Here is an 18949-nt window from a genome sequence, read left to right as displayed (position 1 = left end):
CTCCAGCACGGTAGGTGGCAGTACACAGGTGATAGTTGTCCACGTGGGTCGACATCCCTGTCGAAGAAGAGTACGCACGGCTAGCTTAGCTAACGTTCTTTAGCTAATAAACTTCGCATGAGTCAAGTACCAGCTCATCATTACTCTCGTTCGGTTTCATACACAAGGTGAGTTGCTCTCGTGCTTGCTCTCGAATTGCATTGCAGAGCAAACTAGCTACCTAACGTGTTTGCTAACATCTAGCTAGCTAGTTATACCTGCCTGGCTAGCTACATCTGAAAGGTTGAAGGCATCTAGCTAGCAATCTGGTACTGTCAATGGCTACAAATAGATGACATTTGGATAATGTAATCGTTTTATGGTTTATTGCATTGCCTAACAAAATAAGTGTCAATGTTTGTTTACTTAGCTAGCTTTAAAACCGTTCTTGCTGACCTTGGGGTTATATCCTCAATCTATTTTTATACCATACAAAAATATAACCGCAACGATTTTGAGTTACAGTTCATATATGGAAATCAGTCAATTGACAAATTAATTAGGCCCTAATCCATGGATTTCACATGACTGGGCAGGGGAGCAGCCATGAGTGGGCCTGGGCCCACCCACTGGGGAGCCAGGCCCAGCCAAACAGAATTATTATTTCCCCACAAAAGGGGCTTTATTACAGACAAATACTCCTCAGTTTCATCAGCTGTTCGGGTAGCTGGTTTCAGATGATCCCGCATGTGAAGAAGTTAGATGTGGACTTCCTGGACTGGCGTGATTGCATGTGGCCTGCGGTTGTGTGACCGGTTGGTCGTACTGCTAAATTCTCTATGACGTTGTTGGTGGCTATGGTAGAGAAATTAACATTAGATTCTCTGGCAACAGCTTTGGTGGACATTCCTGCAGTTAGCATGCCAATTGCACACTCCCTCAACTTGACACATCTGTGGCATTGTGTTGTGTAACAAAACTGCATATTTGTGGCCTGTTATTGTCTCCAGCACAAGGTGCTGTGTAATGATAATGCTGTTTAATCAGTTTATTGGTATGCCACACCCGTCAGGTGGATGGATTATCTTGGCAAAAGAGAAATTCTCACTAACAGGGATGTCAACAAATTTGTGCACAATATTGGAGAAATACGCTTTCTGTGCGTATGGAACATTTGTGGGATCTTTTATTTCAGCTCATGAAACATGGAACCAACACTTTACAAGTTGCGTTTTATATTTTTGTTCAGTATATGTAAAACAAGTCCTTGATTTTTCTCATATTTCTAGGATATTGACACCAGTCTACTACAATGGAAGTCCTAATGCATCACCTTCGGCAGAGAATCTTACCCCACCTGCCCAGAGCCTTCACCACTCCTTGTAAGAGCCATTCAAGCTGTGCTGCTGGACATGCTGCAAAGCCAACCCCCATTGACTCCATCTCCCGACCTAGCACACACCTTCCCCTAGTATCCCGTCTCTTCCAGCCCTCCAACCTGCGTGATTTGGGGCAGGAGAGTCGTGCTCAGGGGGAGATGACCTGCAAGAGCCAGAGACTGATGCAGCAGGCAGGTCTCATCCACCCTTCCAACCCTGGCTGCTACTACTTCCTCCCAGCCACAGTGCGCTCCATGGAGAAGCTGGTGAGGCTGATCGACCAGGAGATGCAGAGGATCGGTGGGCAGAAGCTGGACATGCCCAGCCTGTGCTCTGCGGAGCTGTGGAGACGCAGCGAGCGCTGGGACCTGATGGGAAAAGAGCTGTTCCGCCTGAGGGACCGCCACGGAGCTGAGTACTGCCTGGGCCCCACCCATGAGGAGGCAGTGACAGAGCTGCTGGCCTCCCAGGGAACCCTGTCCTACAGACAGCTGCCTCTAATGCTTTACCAGGTATAGGCTACAGTATGGCACCAGATTAAACCTTATTCATTAGTTTATTCAGAGTGGGGCTTCTTTCTTCTTATCGTACACTTGGGTTTATATTATAATGGCATTAAACTGATGTGTGTTTAATTTGTCTATGCAGATGACCCGCAAGTTCCGTGACGAGCCAAAGCCTCGGTTCGGGCTGCTACGGGGGCGGGAGTTCTACATGAAGGACATGTACACGTTTGATGTGAGTGAAGAGGCTGCCTACCACACGTATGAGTCTGTATGTCAGGCTTACAACCGTCTCTTCTCCCGGCTGGGCCTGCGCATTGTTCAGGTCCAGGCAGACACAGGGAAAATCGGAGGTAAACTCTCCCACGAGTTCCAGCTTCCAGCAGACATCGGAGAGGACAGACTACTGGTCTGTGGGAGCTGCTCCTTCTCTGCCAATGTGGAGACCATGGAACCAGGCCGGACTGACTGCCCACAGTGCCAGGCAGGCACACTGGTGGAGTCCAAGGGCATAGAGGTGGGTCATACATTCTACCTTGGCACCAAATACTCCCACATATTCAACGCCACCTTCAATAACACCCAGAACATGCCTGCTGTCACTGAGATGGGCTGCTTCGGGCTGGGGGTGACCCGGATCCTTGCTGCCGCCATAGAGGTGATGTCCACCGAGGAGGCTATCCGCTGGCCTGGGCTGCTTGCCCCCTACCAGGTCTGTGTTCTGCCCCCTAAAAGGGGCAGTAAGGTGGATGAGGTGGCTGGTTTAGCTGAGGAGGTGGCCCTTTCTCTGGGGGAGGCTCTGCCCAGCCTAAGAGGTGAGGTGGTTCTGGATGACCGTACACAGATGACCATTGGTAAGAGGCTGAAGGATGCCAGTCAGCTTGGATATCCCTACGTGGTGGCATTGGGGCAGAAGGCTACAGAGGAGACACCCAGGTTTGAGGTGATCTGTCAGCAGACTGGTGAGACTATGTTCCTCAATAGAGATGGACTGGTAGACCTACTCAGACGAGTGGAGACGGTCTGAGTTGGACTGATCTGGAGCTGGACTAAACTATTGAACTCTGTGGAACTCTATTGCTCCTCTGAAATGGGCATGCTTGTGGTTGGGTGGGATGATTTGTGGTAAAGAGGCTACTGCTCAACAGCCCTATACCTACTAAGGCCAATCTAAGTCTGATGCAAACTGAGCTGGACTGAAATCTATTATTACACTGTTATGGACATGTATGTATGTGTGGGGTAGGGTAGGGTGGAAGTACCCCTTGATCATGACTCTCAGTTCCATTACATTACACATACAGTTGTCGGAAGTTTACATACACCTTAGCCAGATACATTTAAACTCAGTTTTTCACAATTGCTGACATTTAATCCTAGTAAAAATTCCCTGTCGTAGGTCAGTTAAGATCACCACTTTATTTTAAGAATGTGAAATGTCAGAATAATAGTAGAGAGAATGATATATTTCAGATTTTATTTCTTTCATCACATTCCCAGTGGGTCAGAAGTTTACATACACTCAATTAGTATTTGGTAGCATTGCCTTTTAAATTGTTTAACTTGGGTCAAATGTTTTAGGTAGCCTTCCACAAGCTTCCCACAATAAGTTGGGTGAATTTTGGCCCATTCCTCCTGAAAGAGCTGGTGTAACAGTCAGGTTTGTAGGCCTCCTTGCTCGCACACGCTTTTTCAGTTCTGCCCACAAATTTTCTATAGGCTTCAGGTCAGGGCTTTGATGGCCACTCCAAAACCTTGACTTTGTTGTCCTTAAGCCATTTTGCCACAACTTTGGAAGTATGCTTGGGGTCATTGTCCATTTGGAAGACCCATTTGCTACCAAGCTTTAACTTCCTGACTGATGTCTTGAGATGTTGCTTCAATATATCCACATAATTTGCACCAGTCCCTCCTGCAGCAAAGCACCCCCACAACATGATGCTGCCACCCCTGTGCTTCACGGTTGGGATGGTGTTCTCTGGCTTGCAAGCCTCCCCCTTTTTTCTCCAAACATAGTGGCCAAACATTATGGCCAAACAGTTATATTTTTGTTTCATCAGACCAGAGGACATTTCTCCAAAAAGTATGATCTTTGTCCCCATGTGCAGTTGCAAACCGTAGTCTGGCTTTCTTTTGGCGGCTTGGAGCAGTGGCTTCTTCCTTGCTGAGCGGCCTTTCAGGTTATGTTGATATAGGACTCGTTTTACTGTGGATATAGATACTTTTGTACCTGTTTCCTCCAGCATCTTCACAAGGTCCTTTGCTGTTGTTCTGGGATTGATTTGCACTTTTCACATCAAAGTACGGTCATCTCTAGGAGACAGAATGCGTCTCCTTCCTGAGAGGTATGAGGGCTGCGTGGTCCCATAGTGTTTATACTTGCATACTATTGTTTGTACAGATGAACGTGGTACCTTCAGGCATTTGGAATTTGCTCCCAAGGATGAACCAGACTTGTGGAGGTCTACAATTTTTTTTCTAAGGTCTTTGCTGATTTCTTCTGTTTTTCCCATGATGTCAAGCAGAGGCACTGCGTTTGAAGGTAGGCCTTGAAATATATCCACAGGTACACTTCCAATTGACTCAAATGATGTCAATTAGTCTATCAGAAGCTTCTAAAGCCATGACATAATTTTCTGGAATTTTCCAAGCTGTTTAAAGGCATAGTCAACTTGTATGTAAACTTCTGACCCACTGGAATTGTGATACAGTGAAATAATCTGTCTGTAAACAATTGTTGGAAAAATTGAGTGTATGTGTATGTAAACTTCCGACTTCAACTGTAAGTCAATTGGACGAAGGCGTCTTCTGTACAAGGAAGTTTTGTTAAGAGCCGCGACGCTCGGTCTGTACATTAACACGGATCGCTTGCGGTACGGTTTTGGAAGCATACGGACCTTAGCTTTCATATCAGCAAGGAAAAAATAAATACATTAATAAAGGTTCAATTGATACAAACCTTTTATAGGGTTAGGGTTCCCGCATGGTCATATTTCCATGTTACAGAAGACAGAGTGGACTACCTGTGCTAATTAGCTATCTGAGTCTCCGAACACCTGTGTGTAAATGGAAGATGGACGCCACAAACGTGTTGTCACTTAAAAATACTGTCATCTGCAACTGTTAAAACCGGTTAAGACGGTGTACAGTAAGTGTGTATTTTGCATTTGTGAAATGATTTTTGATGTGATATGAAAGTAGAGGGATTTAGGTTTCTAGAACCGTACCGCAATTGAGAATCGATTCACATTTAGATGGGAGTATGTGGCTGTTTAGGATTCCAAAGCCAATTCACCCTTTAAACAACATGTAAATCCTTGGACTAAGAAATATTAGGCTCCTTTAGGCCAATATTGGGCCGGTGGAAGAGGATCAATAATTGTTCTCAAATTACGTTGGTTCATTAGTCATGTGTGATGTCTGTCATTAAAAATATTTTTTTTCATCCGGACTCGGTCAGATACAGAAACACGAGTCATAGACACACATTGCAGCGGAACTATTGTATCAAAACTCTAACTGTTCCCCCTACGGAAGCTTTTTTTTATTGCACCGCAACGTTCACGTGTAAACAACTTGAATGATTTTGTTCTACATACTTTATGTAGACATATTTCTTGTCATACGTGTCGCTTCAGTAGTCAATACTAAGAAACCGTAATTCAGCAACTAGTTTAATCTTCAAATACATCCACCTTATTTGGAGTGAATATGGCTTCACTATCACAACAGGGCGATGATAGCGACGATGGCATGGACGACTTTATGGAGAAATTCAAGAAAGAGAAATATAGCAACGCCTTTTCCGAGAAGAACTGGGAAGAGGTAGTAAAGACATGTAACTAGCTACATCTCTACAAACACGACTGATATAGCACTGACAGTTTTCAGTCATTACTCTCATTGGAGTGATGGCTAGCTAACGTTAGCTAGCTAAACAGTCATATCTAGCCATCTGTGGATGGGCGCTAACGACAAATGTTAGCTAGCTAGCTAGAATACTATTAAAGATGTGTTTAAATGGCTAAACCATTTTGATATAAAACAGTTTTCTTTACATTTTGTCATACTGCCAGTCTCATTGATTGTCTAGCTAGCTAGTTATGTTAGTTACTGGCGAAGAGTCGTACACTCAGCTATGCCCAGAACTGTCCCCATGGTTTCCAGAGGCCACAGGCTTTACTACCTATCTCATTAATTGCACTGTCCTGCAGGAGTTCGATAAGGTGCCTATGTTCATGAAGACAGCGCCTGATGAGATTGACCCCATGAAACACCCGGAGCTGGCTGCTATTCAGTCCATCATCCACGACGATGACAGACCACTAAAGGGTATGGTAGCCATTGCTGTACTTTTTCTCCACTCCTGAGGAATGAATTGGCTGTCCCAACCAAACCCAGAGTCAATGGTTGTTTCCTTATTTCTACTCAGAGCAAGCCGAGAGCCTGAAAGATGAGGGGAACGACTACTTCAAAGAGAAGAACTACAAGAAAGCTATAGTGTCCTACACAGCCGGACTGAAGAAGAACTGCAGTGACTCTAATGTCAATGCCATCCTGCTCACTAACCGAGCGGCAGCACACTTCCACCTGGGTACAGACCTGTTCTTAGAACTTACCCATCTGTAGATCTCATGATATTGGTCTGGGATGTTTGTTGCAGTCACTCTCTCTTGCCTTGCAGGTAACATGCGCTCTGCACTGAATGATTCTGTCACTGCAAAGAAGTTTAAACCAGACCACCTCAAAGCATTAATTAGAGGTTTGTCCCTAGAATAAACATCAAATTTGACTATTCTACTGGAAGACACATCTAGACACTGAACATTTGCTATGAGACAAATTCTGTATGCATGACTCCTCTCTCATTCTCCTGCTGTGTGTCTGTGCAGGTGCCTCGTGTTGTATGGAGCTGAAAAAATATACAGATGCCCTGCTGTGGTGTGAGGAGGGGCTCAAGCTACAGCCCACAGACAAGAAGCTACTGGAGCTGAGAGCTACAGCAGATAAACACAAGGTATATTACACGCCTTAATATGGCCTTGACTCACTTCTGTTGTGGAGTCCAGTCCATATTTTAGATGATCCTATGCTGAGATGGTTGTATTTGTGGTTTAGAGAGCAGCAGAGAGAGATGCAAGGAAGGTGAAGGTTAAAGAAAAGAAGGAGCTCAGTGAGAGAGAGGCTCTGCTGGCTGCTATAAAGGTGAGCGAGATCATAGTCACACAAGACACGCATCCGACCACATGATTCCTTCATAAGGAGGGTTGACGAAGGAACTGCCGCATGGCAATACATCGTTTTTATGACACACATGCTTTACAGGAGCGTGGCATCAAGTTGCTGAAGCCTAAGCAGCGTCCTAAGCGCAGCTCTGACAGTGATGATGATAATAGAGGCTCCTCTAGAGCCACGGCAGGCCTGGACCTGGACGGTCTGTGTTCTGTGGAGGCCACAGGGGCCAAGGTGTTCCTGGATGAACAGGGTGTCATGCATTGGCCAGTCCTCTTCCTCTACCCCGAACACCAACAAACAGACTTCATCTCAGCCTTCAGCGAATCCTCCAGGTATGATTATCTCTCCTCTCTCTCTCTCAACAGAATGTGGGGTTGGAAGGGTCTACATAAAATCAGACAGTATGGTGGTTTGTAGATCCTAGAAATCATCCAACCCAATACTCTACAAGATGTTTAAAGTAGAACCAACATTACATTGCTGATGACCAATAACACTCAAAATAATACAGATTTTATATACTGGGTGGTTCGAGCCCTGAATGCTGATTGGCTGAATGTTAAAACATACATTTTTACTGCTCTAATTACATTTGTAACCCGTTTTATAATAGCAATAAGGCTCCTCAGGGGTTTTTGGTATATGGCCAATATACCACGACTAAGCACTGTGTCCAGGAACTCTGCGATGAGTCTTGCCTAAGAACAGCCCTTAGCTGTTGTATATTGGGCATATACCACACCCCCTCGTGCCTTATTGCTTAAACATAACATTTGCTTTTTTAGCTTTCTTGATCACCTGACTCTCATGTTTGGAGAGGAACTCCCACCTTGGGACACTAACCGGAAGTACTCTCCCCAAAACCTCCAGGTCAGTAGTTTTTACTTTGATTTATTGGTTTCATTGAACAGTTTTGGGGTTATATCCTCTATCTCTAAAATGGTGTTTTCCTTAGTTGTTTCTGACAATTTTGCCATTCTGACTCCTTAGCTGTTCTTTGAAGACCACGAGAAAGAGTCCTTATATCAAGTCAATCCAGAGACGCCTCTCATTAAAATCCTTCAGCATAAAAGGTACGGAATGTATTTTTTTCTCACTTGTTTGAACTCACTTGTATACTGTGACTTGCTAATTGCTTTCTCATGGCTGATCTTTCCTGCTTTTTTTGACAGGTGTTTTGTAAAAGCAGGAACTCCCAGCTTTGTCATTCTGGTAAATGGGTCGCCGTTTTGCGAGAAGTTCTTATCAGAAAGGAAAACCCATCGACTGTAATGACACACCTCATTAATCAGCCTAGACCTGTCAATCTCACAGAGTACTGGTATGAACTCTTTCCCACCAATCGGAAAGGACTGCACTCCTCTCCACTCCCTGCCCAAAGTATATGTAAAAGTGTAGATTTGGTTATTTAAGAGAAGAAGAGATTAATGTTATGGGAGCCTTTACATTGTTCCAGATATCTCCAACATACTCTGTGATTGGCAAGATTGCAGTGTTCATTACTGTATGTATAGATCAAATTCTATATGAGTGTTTATCTAGGAACCTGTCATAAAATCTGTTATAATTAAGTCACCATGTCACTATTACTAAAAGGCCTTACAACAAAGTATTGGAATTTGTTTGTGTCACTTTCTTTTCACTGTCTCAACAACATAACATACTATGATTGTGAAAGCCAAACCAACCCATATGTTACACATGTAATTGACAAGACTCAATCTGACTAAACCAGCTTTTCTTGCCATGTAAGAACATTTGCCAGCTGCTTGTGTGTTACAGTGCACCGTAGTGCCCAAGCAGCATTACTCAGTAAGCTGGCTGGCTTTATGAAAATACTCTTTATTTTGGGGACTGTAGAAAATACCTGGGACAGGTTAAACCAATAAGCTTTAGAACAGTGTTTCCCAAACTCGGTCCCCGGGACCCCAAAGGGTGCACGTTTGTTTTTGCACAAGCATTACTCAGCTTATTCAAATAATCAACTAATCATCAAACTTACATTATTTGTATCTGCTGTGTAGTGCTAGGGCAAAAAAACTAAATGTGCACTGAGTTTGGGAAACACTGCTTTAGAATTATCACCATTGTTGGGAAGGTATGGTTCATCATTAAAATGTTAGGCGTGTCCTCATTGCTTCCTGAATGTCTCGGATCAGCAGTTTATATATCTTATATAAACTCCTTGGATGACTGATGCACATTCAGTTTGTGAGTTGATTCAAGCAAGACAAAATAGGCAGAAACAGGGATTCCAAAAAAGCAGTTGTGCACAGATGTGTTTTACCATTTCACTTTAGAACATTGCATGATTAATACTTTTGACACAAGGCAAGCTCCTCATTGGAACGAAGAAACAGTAAAATGACAGTCTTCCTGTCATATTGGGAACACTAAAGAAAAGGAACCCGGCTGTTCAATCAGTGCTTGATCTTTGCTAGTTCTCTATTGACATTAGACACCGCTCACATGGACATAGACTTGGCCAGTGGTCTCTTCCTGGCTGGCTGGTTGGGTTGCACAGTCTCCAGAAGCCTCCTGACCAGCTCTAGCCTGCCCCTGCTGATCAGAGCCCTGGAGAGCTCGGTCACCTCCCCGGTGTGTGCCCTGCACAGGCTTCTCAGCTCAGCCTGCACCGCGTCCTCTGGGTACCTCTCCTGGGCTCTCCGTACCCACACCTCCAGCTGGGTGATGGCGGGGCCGGGGTCGGAGCCACTCTGAGTGAATAGCCCCAGCAGGGCCTCCAGGAGGCAGCGTAGAGCCATGGTGTCCCTGCTGCCAGGCCGCTCCAGATCCAGGGCCCTCTTGAAGCAGTCGGCTGCATTCTGTTCCTCGCCCTTCAGCAGCAGACAGCGCCCCCGGAGGAGGTGGAGATCCGGGAGGCTGTCCCCCGGGTCACACTGCAGGGCTTGAGAGAGGGACACCAAGGCTCTGTTTAATGCCCCCTCATCCACAAGCAGGCTCTCCTGAAGGGCATCCACACCCATGTAGTAATACACCTGGTAAGAGACACACAGATGTACTATACTGTGTAGTAATACACCTGGTAAGAGACACACAGATGTATTATACTGTGTAGTAATACACCTGGTAAGAGACACACAGATGTATTATACTGTGTAGTAATACACCTGGTAAGATACACACAGTTGTATTATACTGTGTAGAAATACACCTGGTAAGATACACACAGTTGTATTATACTGTGTGGTGATACACCTGGTAAGATACACACAGTTGTATTATACTGTGTGGTGATACACCTGGTAAGATACACACAGTTGTATTATACTGTGTGGTGATACACCTGGTAAGATACACACAGTTGTATTATACTGTGTGGTGATACACCTGGTAAGATACACACAGTTGTATTATACTGTGTGGTGATACACCTGGTAAGATACACACAGTTGTATTATACTGTGTGGTGATACACCTGTAGTAACACCTGCATTCATTTGTTTGCCTATCACAGCAACACAATGACACATTACTGTATGTCTCACTAGATATTCTGTTTTTCTTGACAAGTTACTGTTGATCTTTCACTCACACAGCTTATTTCTACGTGCCCGATGTGACTGCTGTCAAAGTGCTTGCAGTGTCTTGTCAAACAGCAGAGAGCAGCACACACATCCCCACTCACCTGTCCCATCTCCAGGTGTGTGCGTAGACAGGGGCGAACACTCAGCACCCTCTCCAGGTCTGCCTTGGCCTCAGTCAGGCGATGTCTGTCAGGGAGCCCACCCTGTCCCTGTTTAGCCCTCTCAAGATCCCTCACATAGGCCATCACATTGATCTGAGAATAAAAGCATGTCTGTTTATGTAAATGTTGTGTGTATTCTGTCATTGTCATGTAAGGCCATCCCTGCGAGTGTCATGTAGAGTTTAGATTTACTATTTGGTTTAGTATTAACATTATTGAAGTGACATTTCATATTACAATAGTGTCAAGTGTTAAACTGAATTGAACATTGTGTTTAGACATGTTAGGGTTACTGTAGTGTACCTTGGCGCGGGTGCAGTAGGCCTGCCAGTTGAGTTCAGGGTCAGGCAGCACATTGAGAGCCATGTTACAGATCCCTGTGGACATCTCATGTTTTCCCAGCAGATAGAACACCTTGGCCAGCTGGTTCAGGATGAACACATCGCCTGCAGCTAGTTTTATGGCCTGCAGGGAACAATCAATATTACATTCGGTTTTACAATAACCTGAAGAATGACAGGGCTGTGCTCTCTTTTTAAAACCTGGCAGGTGCATAACAACCTATAACCCTGCATAAGGGCTTATGAGAACTTTTCAACCCCGCAGACGAACTGAGGGCAGATACGGTAGTAGACTTCTTGAGCTGGCGCCAAGTTTATAGCCCTTTATACAGTAGGTGATGAGGAAGCAGACATATCAGCTAATCATTATGCAAACGTTCACGATACACTGTCATCTGAATGGCTCTGGCAGCTGTGAGGATTATGATGCCACTAAGCAGTCATTAGAAGCATTAAAAAGCAAGAGTCAAGTCCCTAGGGCTTTGCTTTGGCTTTATGGCTTTTTCTAGTTTATAAGTCCCACTTTTCTGTGATTGTTGTACGTACAGTTCCGAAGCAGGACAGGGGGTCAGAATCAGAGTAGCCACAGTCATGTACAGACATGGGCACAGTGGAGAATTCTTCTTTCCTCTCTAACATGATGCCTATGTAGCACCAGGATAGTGCTGTGTGGGTGAGGGGGTCAGGTAGAAACATACTGAATGATTAATCAGTACATTTAGGACAGTAAGACACAGCACTCATCTTGTGGATTCAGATGGAGAGAGAGCAATAATAATGTATTATTTTTTCCCCCTATCTTTCTTCCTTCTTGTGTACCTTTGTGATGTGTTTTCTCTGACTTCAGGGTCTCTGTGAGCAGCTTCAGTCCCTTGTTGTAGTGAAACAGTCTGGAGTAGTCCGAGCCCTCCTTGTTCTTTACAATATCATCTAGTCTACAAAAATAGATCCATTTGCTTTACATTGTTCTTACACATGAGCTTGGTGATATTATTTTCAAATGTATTTTCTATGAAAAGATTTGAAACATTCAAGACACAATTTACCTAATATAGATTGTTGCCATTTTGAAATACCAGTTTCTCTTTTCTTCTGTTGGTATCTAAAAAAATAAGCAACATTAACCTTTACTAAATCAATATATTACTGTAGATGTGAAATGACATTCTTCGTAAGTAATCTAACATGAGATCTCACCAGCTCTCCCCCATAGTCCAGAGCTCTGTTGTACAGGGTCAGAGAAGCGGTCAGTCTTTCCCTCCGATGATCCTCTCTCTCAAGCTCTATGTCATAAGGATGAGCATAGGCCTGCTCTGCCAGGCACCGGGCTGCAGAAAGCCTGGACTCCGCCTGACCTGCCTGCCCAGCCTCCAGACCCATGAGCTGGGACAACTTCTCCACACACTCCCCTGCGTCCAGCTCCCTCTGGAGGCGGTCGTACACGTAGCCAAGGTTGGCCCAAGCGTTCAGGTTCCCCGGGTCTTCTTTACAGATGCTCATGAAGGTCTCCTCGGCCTGCTCCAGCTGGTCCAGATGGAAAGCCAGGAGACCCAGGAGGTTACGGACACCATACTGGAGGTACCTGTAATGTTTTGAAAACAATAGTCCAGTCCATTTATTATTCATTGCACCAGCTAAAGGGAAATTAGAATTACAGTTCCATGTTTTACTCCAGCACTCTTTGAGGTACCTAGCTAGTGATCAACAATGTAACTGCCAAAATAATGGAAACGCTTGAGTTAAATGAGGGATACAAAGTATATTGAAAGCAGGTGCTTCCACACAGGTGTGGTTCCTGAGTTAAATAAACAATTGACATTCCATAATGCTTAGGGTCATGAATAAAAATCTGCAGGGCACAATGGTCAATGAATAGTTTAATGAGTATGAAAACGATGTAACCATATGCAATGGCCATCTGTCACCAGATCTCAATCCAATTGAACACTTATGGGAGATTCTGGAGCGGAGCCGGAGACAGCGTTTTCCACCACCAATCAACAAAACACCAAATTATGGAATTGGTGTCGCATCCCTCCAATAGAGTTCCAGACACTTGTCCTATTAAGACACGTAACACTTTGGTGTTTCCTTTATTTTGACAGTTACCTGTATGTACACCCATGATTTCAGTAAAGTTCAATTAACAATATCAGACATCCCAAATTCCGTCCTTATAACCATAAGATAATATGTTACAATACCCAACTTCTGCCTCCAGCTCAGCCCCCAGAGAGTCCACCTTCAGCTGGGTGTCCCTCCTCCGCAGCTCCCCCGGCCCGCTGGGCTCATGGTTCAGGTTGAGGTCCAGGTGGAAGTGACCTGGAATGTACGCCATGCCATCAATAAGGGACTCAATGTCCTCCTCTGTGTTGCCTTCCTTCATGGCTTTCTCCTGTTTATTAATCACATATTTATCTAGGTAATTCATTATATTTTACAATTACTACCTGAGACTCATATGTCCCCATACACTACTGCTGACTGTCAGAGTCAACTGGCTGTTTTCTTCTTCCTCCAGAGGCAGACTGGTAATACAGGTTAGGTTAGGGACTAGGGAGGGGAAGGAGTAAGTAGCCTCATGCAGTGGTGTACTGTACTCCCATGCCTAGCTGGCTTAGTTGGCTACCTCCCTCTCCATTCTTCTCATTTGAATAGTACATTTGAATGTGATTGAACATTTATGACCCACTTTTTTGTGTTTCTCTTTATGATACAATACATTGAGATGTGGTTTGAATATCTGACTGATAATCAGTAGGGCTATGGTCTTCTTTTATGGCTCACATGTCAGCTTTGGGTTTTTACAGACTAGGAGAGTGGGTTATTGCTTTAGACAGGTGTCCCAACAACAGTAGGTAGGTTGACTTTCACTCAACCTTTTAAAACAATCTTTTAGAAGGTGCTTACATCAGCTTTCCTCTTGCCTGCTGTCTCCATGGTAATGACAGAACGTGATCCATTAGGCTCAGCATGAACAGTTTGAGAGAGAGAGAGTGATGCAGTTGGACAAAGAGCCCTTTGACTTGGCTCATGTGCTTAGATGAAGTATGCAGATATCCTCAATCTCAGTGAACTCAAATAAACACTAATTGTAAACAAAGGTGATCACTCTTTCAAAACTCATACTAATATTTCAAAAAGTATTTGTAGCATTACGATCTGTCGAGTGTAGATTAGGAGTATTTACGTATGGTACCACCAGTATTTTTTTTTTTACCCTTGAAGTGTTTGGCCTCTTATCACCACCAGAGGGTGGACATGCATTGATTGTATTGTATGATAAACTGATATTGAAAGTGTTGTGTACTGACACCACACTGTTGACGGAGACGACAGCGAACATTTAATTTATTATAGTGTTGAATAAAAGTTGACTGATTAAAAAAAAAAAAAAAAGCTCAAGCAATTCCTATGGTGATGGATAATGGGTAAATAATATCTCATCTTCACAAATGATCCCAAAATAGTTCAGAATATATTTGGGCTGTGTGTGCTTTATATGCTTTATGAGCTGCGATTTTAGTGAATCAATTACCCTTAACTTGAATAGCCTATCGCATAGAGTTTCACCATAGTTTGTTACGTGTCTGATCATTTTGACAGCTTGTGTTTTAGTTGGCTAAGGATGTCGTCTACAGTCTAGACATCAAACATCCGTCTAGAATGCCGTCTGATTCCTGGGCCAGACTACTAATCTGTCAGCATGGTAATGTCTATCCTTCAATCTCTAAACTGAAAAACATACTTGTGAAGTATTTGATCAGACATATTTGACTTTCTTTGGATATTGGGATAATAGACCCAATGCTCTTAAAAAACATTTTAATCCAATGTGTGTTTTTTCCTATCTCTTGACTTCCGTATTTATTTTTTATTTTCGTTCCTTCTTTTCTGTACTATGCAGTGCGCCATATTCAAACAACAGAAATCTCATAATTAAAATTCCTCAAACATACAAGTATTTCACACCATTTTAAAGATAAACTTGTTGTTAAACCCACCACAGTGTCCGATTTCAAAAAGGCTTTACGACGAAAGCACACAATTTTTATGTTAGGTCAGTACCTAGTCACAGAAAAACACAGCCATTTTTCCAGCCAAAGAGAGGAGTCACAAAAAGCAGAAATAGGGATAAAATTAATCACTAACCTTTGATGATCTTCATCAGATGACACTCATAGGACTTCATGTTACACAATACATGTATGTTTTGTTCGATAAAGTTCATATTTATATCCAAAAATCTCAGTTTACATTGGCGCGTTATGTTCAGTAGTTCCAAAACATCCGGTGATTTTGCAGAGAGCCACATCAATTTACAGAAATACTCATAATAAACATTGATAAAATATACAACTGATGCATGGAATTTTAGATCCACTTCTCCTTAATGCAACCGCTGTGTCAGATTTAAAAAAAACTTCACGGAAAAAGCACACCATGCAATAATCTGTGTACAGTGCTCAGACAACAAAACACGCCATACAGATATCCGCCATGTTGTGAAGTCAATAAAGTCAGAAATAGCATTATAAATATTCACTTACCTTTGATGATCTTCATCAGAATGCACTCCCAGGAATCCCAGTTCCACAATAAATGTTTGATTTGTTCGATAAAGTCCATAATTTATGTCCAAATACCTCCTTTTTGTTCGCGCGCTTAGTACACAAACCAAAGTCACGACGCACGGGCAAGTCCAGGCGAAAGTTCAGAAGAAAAGTCATATGACAGTTCGTAGAAACATGTCAAACGAAGTATAGAATCAATCTTTAGGATGTTTTTATCATAAATCTTCAATAATGTTTCAACCGGAGAATTCCTTTGTCTGTAGAAATGCAATGGAACAGAGCTAACTCTCACGTGAACGCGGGTGATCAGCTCATGCCACTCTGGCAGAGCCCTGACTCATTCAGCTCTCATTCTCCCCTCCTTCACAGTAGAAGCCTCAAACAAGGTTCTAAAGACTGTTGACATCTAGTGGAAGCCTTAGGAAGTGCAATATGACCCCATAGACACTGTATATTGGATAGGCAAACCTACAAACCTCAGATTTTCCACTTCCTGGTTGGATTTATTCTCAGGTTTTTGCCTGCCATATGAGTTCTGTTATACTCACAGACATCATTCAAACAGTTTTAGAAACTTCAGAGTGTTTCTATCCAAATTTACTAATACTATGCATATATTAGCAACTGGGCCTGAGTAGCAGGCAGTTTACTCTGGGCACCTTATTCATCCAAGCTCTTCAATACTGCCCCCAGCCATAAGAAGTTATTAAGGGCTTGTAAGTAAGCATTTCACGGTAAGGTTGTATTCGGCGCATGTGACAAATAAAATATGATTTGATTTGAATACTTATATAAATGTCATATTTCAGGATTTTATTTCTAATAAATTAGCAAAATGTCTAAAAACCTGTTTTTGCTTTGTCACTATGGGGTATTGTGTGTAGATTGAGGTGGAGGTAAGCGAAGGTAACCTGCCTAAATAACTACCTCCCCGAATAGGGTCGTTGTCCTGTTGGAAGGTGAACTTTCGCCCCAGTCTGAGGTCCTGAGCACTCTGGAGCAGGTTTTCGATCCTGACTAGATCCTGACTAGTCTCCCAGTGCTGAAAAACATCCCCACAGCATGATGCTGCCACCACAATGCTTCACCGTAGGGATGGTGCCAGGTTTCCTCCAGACGTGACGCTTGGCATTCAGGTCAAAGAGTTCAATCTTGGTTTCATCAGACCAGAGAATCCTGTTTCTCATGGTCTGAGAGTCTTTAGGTGCCTTGACAGCTCCAAGCAGGCTGTCATGTGCCTTTTACTGAGGAGTGGCTTCCGTCTGGCCACTCTACTATAAAGGCCTGATTGTTGTAGAGCTGCAGAGATGGTTGTCCTTCTACAGAGGAACTCTAGAGCTCTGTCAGAGTGACCATTGGGTTCAAGCGGAGCCTTGTCTGGCAGCAAAACAGTTAATTCAGACTAATTTACTGCCTTTTAAAAAAACAGCTGATATGGCTGACTTGCTTAAACAAATGTGGTTTCTAATGACAAGCGGATAAGAGGCAATCTGTAATTTAGATTAAGACATTAATGAGCAAGCTAGGACGGACGTAGTCAATATAACTATTTGTTTAGTACTTTTGAAATCTACAGCGACAGAATTCAGAACATTGGGCATATAAGCAGACAATGAAAGCTCTTACAATATTCGATGATTACATTTCTCTAAAACAGCTTATAGGCTACATGTGCACCACCAAGTCAGAACAGTAGGCAATATTAAAAGGGGTAAATAGACCAAATTATTAGGGTGAGGCACATGGGCTACTCACATCTTACTACACAACATACACTTAGTATTACTTTCTTAGCTACAGTATACATATCTCCCTGGCATATTACATCATTTATTCAACAGCATACAATACATTTTTGGACTCACCTTGTTGTGCTGTGCTCACTTGAACAGGAAGGTGGCGCGTCTGCCCTTCGTGGGCAAATTTTCTCATCAAAGTCTGGCATTCTCTGGATTTATGGTGCTTTCAAAACGACTGGGAACTAGGAAAAAAACAAGGTTGAGTCATGATGAAGTCATTGATCTTCAGGTCGTAGCTCTAGAAAGATGCAGGATTTACACTTCTGTGTTGGATGACCGTTTAAAACATATTTTCCCAGTCGAAGCTTGTTTATTTCCAACTTCCCAGTTGTCTTGAACTCACTGAAGCCAAGTTTTCACAGTTCCAAGTTAACAGTTGTTTTGGGCGCGGCACAAATCATGCTTCATTGACAGAAAGACCAATATTCAATGTTTTTTATTTTAAACTTGGAAAAGAGCCCCTTAATCCCAGATTTGGGACCACACAGCCACTCCACTGAATAGCAGGCTAGTGATTGCTTTGCAATGTTGCAGTTAGCCGCTGTCACTGATTACTTCCAAACCCCTCATTGTTGAATTTGCGATTTCCAACTTGTTGTGTAATGTTTGTCCAATGGACGATGAAAACCAATACATTTTATCTATAATTTCTCTTCATTATTTCTCTTCATATGACAAGGATTTGCCAGTAGATTGTCGACTTGATTCATGACAATTCCTGCTAGGTAAGATTTTGAAAGTAAGACGTTGACATGATCAGTCCAATCAAATCTACTGTACATATAACGTGATTTGACGTCATTTTATCTGTGGCCAATGACCTTGAGCCTTCTTGGATGGGCACTTCTAATGTAACTCTATGGCAGCACCCAATGGGCTAGAATTTGCTAGCTCTACCCTTATTAGACTTGGCGGTGACATAGTGTCCCCATGAGTGACAGAACACTGAGCGCAACGCGCAACGCTTCTGTATTTTCTGCTGGCTTGCCTCACCACCACAGAAAGCACTGAGCTAGGCTGAAACACCTGCATTTTGGAGCTGCTTTACTCAAGAAAAACAAAAAAGAGACCATGCGGCTTTATTAACTCAATGATATACATATTTTTTTATATTGTTTGCAAACTGATATGTGACACATATTAATGCCAAAATAACATGCAAAACATATTAATGCCAACATTGTTTTTACATTTGCTCCACCTACCCTGAATGACGGGTCGCTACTGGGTCCAACTCATAAATGAAATGCAAATCTGATATGGACAGTGTTCTTGTATAACAGTCTAAATGTGGCTTATAGGAAAGAGGTGAAATCTAATTATTCGTTTAAACCGTGTGGAGATACAGAATTAAATGTATATATCCACATCGCTTCTCTTTTGAGTAATTTGTTGTCATAGTCGTCACCTCTACGTGGTGGATGAACTGT

General features: G+C 43.1%; 3 protein-coding genes across 4 annotated transcripts; 2 read left to right on the top strand and 1 right to left on the bottom strand.

Annotated features, from left to right (window-relative positions):
- The first annotated feature begins 16 nt into the window (after nucleotides 1–16).
- pars2 (prolyl-tRNA synthetase 2, mitochondrial) lies at nucleotides 17–3028 on the top strand. The gene is made up of 3 exons (XM_071346207.1): nucleotides 17–167; nucleotides 1269–1870; nucleotides 2007–3028. Exons 2-3 carry the CDS (start codon nucleotides 1292–1294, stop codon nucleotides 2886–2888), a joined length of 1461 nt encoding a protein of 486 aa, XP_071202308.1. The 5' UTR covers nucleotides 17–167; nucleotides 1269–1291; the 3' UTR covers nucleotides 2889–3028.
- A 1658-nt stretch (nucleotides 3029–4686) lies between these two features.
- ttc4 (tetratricopeptide repeat domain 4) lies at nucleotides 4687–8708 on the top strand. Of its 2 annotated transcripts, none has more exons than XM_071346208.1 (10): nucleotides 4687–5686; nucleotides 6076–6193; nucleotides 6294–6455; nucleotides 6546–6623; nucleotides 6754–6878; nucleotides 6980–7066; nucleotides 7187–7428; nucleotides 7882–7966; nucleotides 8087–8169; nucleotides 8269–8708. In XM_071346208.1, the coding sequence occupies exons 1-10, from the start codon at nucleotides 5573–5575 to the stop codon at nucleotides 8366–8368; spliced, it is 1194 nt and encodes a 397-aa protein (XP_071202309.1). In that variant the 5' UTR covers nucleotides 4687–5572; the 3' UTR covers nucleotides 8369–8708. The 2 variants fall into 2 exon arrangements, with proteins under 2 accessions (XP_071202309.1, XP_071202310.1); XM_071346209.1 differs by having other exon boundaries at nucleotides 4878–5009.
- Nucleotides 8709–9362: 654 nt separating this feature from the next.
- Nucleotides 9363–13652, bottom strand: ttc22 (tetratricopeptide repeat domain 22). The gene is made up of 8 exons (XM_071346205.1): nucleotides 13351–13652; nucleotides 12344–12728; nucleotides 12193–12248; nucleotides 11966–12081; nucleotides 11693–11811; nucleotides 11109–11270; nucleotides 10746–10898; nucleotides 9363–10095 (listed from the first exon to the last, which is right to left on the bottom strand). The coding sequence occupies exons 1-8, from the start codon at nucleotides 13575–13577 to the stop codon at nucleotides 9562–9564; spliced, it is 1752 nt and encodes a 583-aa protein (XP_071202306.1). The 5' UTR covers nucleotides 13578–13652; the 3' UTR covers nucleotides 9363–9561.
- Nucleotides 13653–18949: the final 5297 nt, after the last annotated feature.

Source organism: Salvelinus alpinus, chromosome 16, assembly GCF_045679555.1.
Source record: "Salvelinus alpinus chromosome 16, SLU_Salpinus.1, whole genome shotgun sequence".
Classification (NCBI taxonomy): domain Eukaryota; kingdom Metazoa; phylum Chordata; class Actinopteri; order Salmoniformes; family Salmonidae; genus Salvelinus; species Salvelinus alpinus.
The sequence above is the reverse complement of the archived record's forward strand: the minus strand, read 5'-3'. Positions and strand labels throughout refer to the sequence as shown.